Raw genomic sequence first — 5,485 nt, 5'->3', positions numbered from 1 at the left:
CGCCGCCTCACCACCCGGCCCGCGGGCAAGCCCGGACTTGCCCTGGGCTCGGCCACCCGGCTCCCCACCGCCCTTACCTCCACCCCGGGGCCGGTGAGGCCCCGCGACGATCCAGGACCGCGGTCGCTGGCCGCAGGTACACCGACATGGGCGCGGCCGGGCCGAGGCAGAACCCCTGCGGCCTTTATATAGTATGGGAGGGGCGACTCCCGCCTCCGGCTTCCTCTGGTTGGCTGCTTTGCCAGTAATGGAGCTGCTATCCAGCCAATCGCGCCCAGCGAGGCGGGAGGTGCCGCGGGCGGTAGCCCCGCCCTGCCAGGCCCTTTGCGCGTCCCGCGAGCGGTGGGTCCTCGCGGCGCCTCCGTGTGTTTTGTCAGCTGCCCCCCGCCCCGCCGCAGGAAGTGCCGGGTCTCGCGCCTCGCACATCTGCAAGACCTCCCTCCGGTTCTCCTGGCAGCCTTGGAGACAAGTCCTGGTTGAAACCTCTGCCTTTGCGGAGCGGGGCGCGAGCTGGTTGGGTCCGCGCGCCCCAAGAGCAGTCATCAAGGCTCAGTGTCAAACTCCGAGGAGCTACAGGTTTCCGCGGCTTTATGCGGTACGTGCGTTCCTCGCAAGCGGCACATAGCTCAAATTGGGATAAGAGGAACCCACTTAACAATGTAACAAATAGGGATACATAGAAAAAACTAGAACTCTTGGTTCCAAAATGATACCTTTTATTAGACCAACTGCGAAATCGCAAGAAACTGTCCTTTTCTGCAAGCTTTCGGGATCAAAGTCCCTTCATCAGGCTGTGGGAAAAGTATAGATGGTACAAGATGGTAAAAAGTCCCCATAACAAATAGGGCTACGTTCCAAGACCTCAACTGTACTGAACCCCAGACCCATTTCTACCACTTTTACAAGGTAATTTTGGTACTCACCAACAGCAGACAGTGCACACAAGCACAGGGTGGTGGTGAGAGTTTAGTTGGTGGGAAGAGAGGGTGGTGAAGGCTTCATTGATGGACCAGGGAGAGAGAGGGGTAGGAGATAAGCTAGCGGGACGCTTCGAGGCCATTATGGGGATGGCAACCACAGAAACATGTGTCGCAGACAGTGAGCAAGGCGCACAGATCCACACAGGAGACTATATTCTGGTGCATGTCACTCCCACAATGCACTGAACAAAGTAGCTGACTGCGGGCTTCCACCACACCAATCACATAAGAGTGAATTTACCTCATATAATGAATTTTTGGTACAAAGGGTCATCGCATAAGAGCAAATTCGCACATACAGAACCCACATAAAGCGAGGGAAACCTGTACCGAGCAGAGTTCCCCAGGGCTCTGAGCCGAGGACGGTCCAGTATCTTCATTAATGATCCAGAGGATGGAGCTAAGTGTACAATGCAGATGATATCACAGTGGATGGGGCAGTGGACAGGCTGGAGAGTAGGATTAAAGATCCAAATTGCCTTGAACATTGGAGCAAGGATCTGAAATAAGTACCATGACATTTATTAAACAAAAACTGCAGAACACTTGCACTTAGGAAGGGACAGTCAAATTGATGAACGCAAAATGGGGAACAACGAACTAGGCTGAAGAAAAGGACTTGGATCTTATGCTGAATATGAACCACCAATGTAATACTCTGAATAACAACATCACCTGCAAGTCCTAGATAACGATTCTTCTACTCTATTCAGTGCTGGTGATGCCTCCTATGGAGTACTGTGTCCAGAATAGGGCACAAGACACGGACAATTTCCATTTGGAAGGATAATTTGAAAGGGTCTAGAGGAAATTAACTGAAATGACTAGAGGCCTAAAAAGCATGCCATAGGAGGAATGGCTGGAAGAATTTTTAGTCTAGAAAAATAAGAGACAGTGAGTTTTCAGATGTCTATAACAACTTTTTTTGTATTTGAAGAAAAATGGTGGTGTTCACAGGAGACAGGACAATATTTTTAAATTGCAATCAGAGCCATTTAGTTGAGGCATTATGAAAAAATTTCCAACTATGGGGGTGGTTAGGGCTAGGGAAGGTAAGAAAGGCTGTGGAAGTTCCATCATTTGAAGATTTAAATGCAGGTTAGACACATATTTAGTTTGTTTTAGAGTAAACAGAGGTGATCTTGCCCAAAGGAAGAGGAGTGGTTAAATAACACTTCTTTTCAGTCCTATTTTTCTATAATTTCTCCTCTCAATTTCAGCCATGGATCCTGTGATGAGCATTAAGGGATCCTTTTTGCCCAAGTCTTTCCTGCTTTCCCAACCTTTCTATCTTCCTCATATTATTCCATTCATAACTTCTCTCAATGTGAACTTCTAATGGTTTCCATCAAGATGTGGCAGTTTCCCACTTGAGATCAAAGTTTGCAGAGGCTGCTTCTTTTATAGCAGCTATTTTTAATTTGCTGTTTTTATCACTGTTATGGAAGTAATTAGGCTATTCATTGACCCTTTCCAGGTTGGTGAAGGCGTAGGGACAATGTACTTCTATAAAAGCCTGACAAAGACTAAAAAGAAATACATTAGAAGAAGCATTGATTTCCATCTTACAGGAAATTTAGAATTTTGCACCGTGATATATAACTGCCTAAACCTATGCTGGGCACTTTTTTTTCTTTTTAATATGGAAAAGGGACTTGGAGAGTATCATAGAAAATTAGGGTTAGAAAGGATCTCAGGAGGTCATCTAGTCCTCTTTCTTTGGCAGTTTCTCACAGTTGAAAATGATTGTCTTATCTGTTGGTCCAAAGATGCCTGCTGAGACCAATCTGGGATAGACTGGGATAGACTTTGTTGCAACTCAGGCATGTATTTCTGTGTGGGGTGGGTGGCTCCAGAAACTAGATTCAGTCTGTGACTGGCTTTTTCTGCTGCTCCCATTTTTCCATCTCCTCTTGTGATAAGGTTTCAAAGTACTGAGATCCTTGCAACAGACTCTTCATCCATTTGGGACAGTCCTGGGTGATAGTCCCCCTCCACGAGTTGATGTCAATGTTGCGTTATGTTCAGTTGGTCTTGAGGACTTCCCTGAAGTGTTTCTCTGCCCTCCTCTTGAGCATGTGCCTTGACTAAGCTGGGAGAATTAAACTTGCTTCAGGAGTCTGGAGTTAGACATCTGGATGATGTGGCCAGCTCAGCAAAGTTGATGCTGGATTATTATAGCCTTAATCCTCAGGGTGCTTGTGAGGGGATGCTAATGTTGGTCCATTTATCTCCCCACTGGATTTGAAGGACCTTCAGTAGGCAGTGTTGATGCTACTTCTCCAATGATTTGAGGCGTCTCCTGTATGTTGTTCATATTTCAGCTCCATACAGTAATGTGGGGATTGCAACTGCTTGATAAAACATGAGCTTGGTTTTGGATCTGATGTCATGACCTTTGAACATCCATTTCCTCAGGCATCCAAAGACTGCACTTGCACATTTGAGGCAATGTTGGATTTCTTCGTCATCTAGTCAAACGTTTTGCTCAAAGCACGATCATCCCCACCTATCTTATTCCAGCCAAGGCTTTGTCTAGCTTGGGCTTAAAAATCTCCAAGGACGGAGATTCTACAACCTTTCTGAATAGCCTGTTCCAGTGGTTTACTACTCTCCTAGTCAGAAAGTTTTTCCTAACCCAGGGGTGGGCAAAATACCTCTTGTGGATCAGATCCATCCTGTCAACTGATTGAACCCAGCCACAGGGGGGTGCCCACTAGGTGAATGTATCCAGCCCACAGGTGGGCACTAGCTCTGGCAGCAGTGGTGACTTGTAGGGGGTGCACGAGGGTGCATGTGAACCCCCTGAGAGCACTGGTGCACCCCCTGACAGCCCACTTAGGTGACAGGTGGGGAGATAGATGAGATGCCCCCTCCCCCACCCCCGAGAGCTGGTGCCCACCCTGAGAGCGCTGGCTGGGCAGTGGGGGCTCCAGGAGAAGTGATCCCCATGGTCCCCCCCATAGTCAATCGTGCCGACCCAGAAATGCCATACTGCTGGTACTTCTGGGTTGGCACAGCATTTCTGGGTTGGTGCGATCAGCTGCTGCAGGGGAAGCCCCCCGGTCAGCGTGATCAGCCGCGGTGGGACTCCACCCCTGGTCGGCGCAATTGGCAGCAGGGGACCTTGCACCCCAGTCGCTGACTGTCCACCCCCTCCCCCCCGACTCAAGAGGCACCAGTTGCCCATGTTTGGGGGTCGGACTCGATGAGGGGGGTCGGACTCGATGATCTATTGAGGTCCCTTCCGACCCTAACATCTAACATCTATGTTTGGCAGCTGTGTAGTGTTGGGCTGCTGGGGCTGCTTCCAGCATGCCAGATGCTCTCTTCCTTGGGCCTGAGGCTGCCACTAGTGCAGAGTAGAAGCATGAACCCACTCACACCTGTAATACACCCCACCCCCAGCCCCACACGCCCACAGTCCCGACTTGGAAGCTTTCAGTCGCATCTACAGATACCCAAACACAGCTGGCAGCTTCCAGGTTGGGTCTCCAGGCACAGTGCTGAGGGGGTGGGAAGGGGTCGTGTGCTACAGCTGCAGCAGGTTCAGGCTTCTGCACTGGTTGCAGCCAGCAGGTTCAGGCTTCTGCAGTGGTTACAGTCCATGGCTGTAGCACACCTGAACCCACACCAGGAGCCCCGATCTGGAAGCAGCCAGTCATATTTAGGCAGCTGTGGCCTTCAACAGATCACCAAATTCATTAAGCATCTTGCCAACCCAAATAATTTCCCACCTCCAATCTAACCTACACTTTTCTTGCTACAACATGAACCCATTGTTCCTTGTTCTGTCATCTTCCACCACTGAGAACAGTCTAGTTCCATCCTCTTTGGAACCACCATTCAGGTACTTGAAGGCTGCTATTAAATCTTTCCTCAGTCTTCTCTTTTCCAGACTAAATAAGCCCAGTTCCCTCAGCTTCTCATAAGTCATGTACCCCAGGTCCCTAACCATTTTTGTTGCCCTCCACTGGACTCTCTCTAATTTGTCTATACCCTTTCTATAGTGGGGGGCCCAGAACTGGACATAGTACTCTAGATGTGGCTTTATCATTGCTGAATAGAGGGGAAAAATCATTTCCCACAATCTGCTGGCAATGCTCCTACCAATGCAGCCCAGTGTGCCACTAGCTTTCTTGGCAACTGTTGGCTTATATTCAGCTTATTGTCCACTGTAACCCCCAGGTCGTCTTCTGCAGAGCTGCTGCCTATCCAGTCAGTCCCAAGCCTGTACTAATGCATGGGATTGTTCTGTCCTAAGTGAGGATTTTGCACTTGTCCTTATTGAACCTTATGACATTTCTTTTGATCCAATCCTCCAAGTTGTTGCAGTCTCTCTGAATCCTAGCCCTACCCTCCAGTGTATGTTCTGTTCCCCCCAGCTTGGTGTCATCTGCAAATTTGCACTCCATTTCATCTTCCAGGTTGTTGATGAAGATATTGAACAAAAACTGGCCCCAGAACTAACCCCTGGGGCATTCCACTTGTAGATACCAACTGCC

The 5,485-nt window shown here is 49.1% G+C and overlaps 1 protein-coding gene across 1 annotated transcript in view; it reads right to left on the bottom strand.

The window, feature by feature from the left end:
- Positions 1-148, bottom strand: part of CCNG1 (cyclin G1) — a 6,778-nt gene extending 6,630 nt beyond the window's left edge. Inside the window, exon 1 of the mRNA XM_006015708.3 lies at positions 78-148. Within this exon, the coding sequence (XP_006015770.1) occupies positions 78-148 (71 nt within the window). The remainder of the gene's footprint in view (positions 1-77) is intronic.
- Between the last annotated feature and the right edge of the window lie 5,337 nt (positions 149-5,485).

Source organism: Alligator sinensis, unplaced genomic scaffold (genome assembly GCF_000455745.1).
Source record: "Alligator sinensis unplaced genomic scaffold, ASM45574v1 scaffold7_1, whole genome shotgun sequence".
NCBI classification, from domain to species: domain Eukaryota; kingdom Metazoa; phylum Chordata; order Crocodylia; family Alligatoridae; genus Alligator; species Alligator sinensis.
Note: the sequence above shows the minus strand (reverse complement) of the source record. Positions and strands in the feature narration are given on the sequence as shown.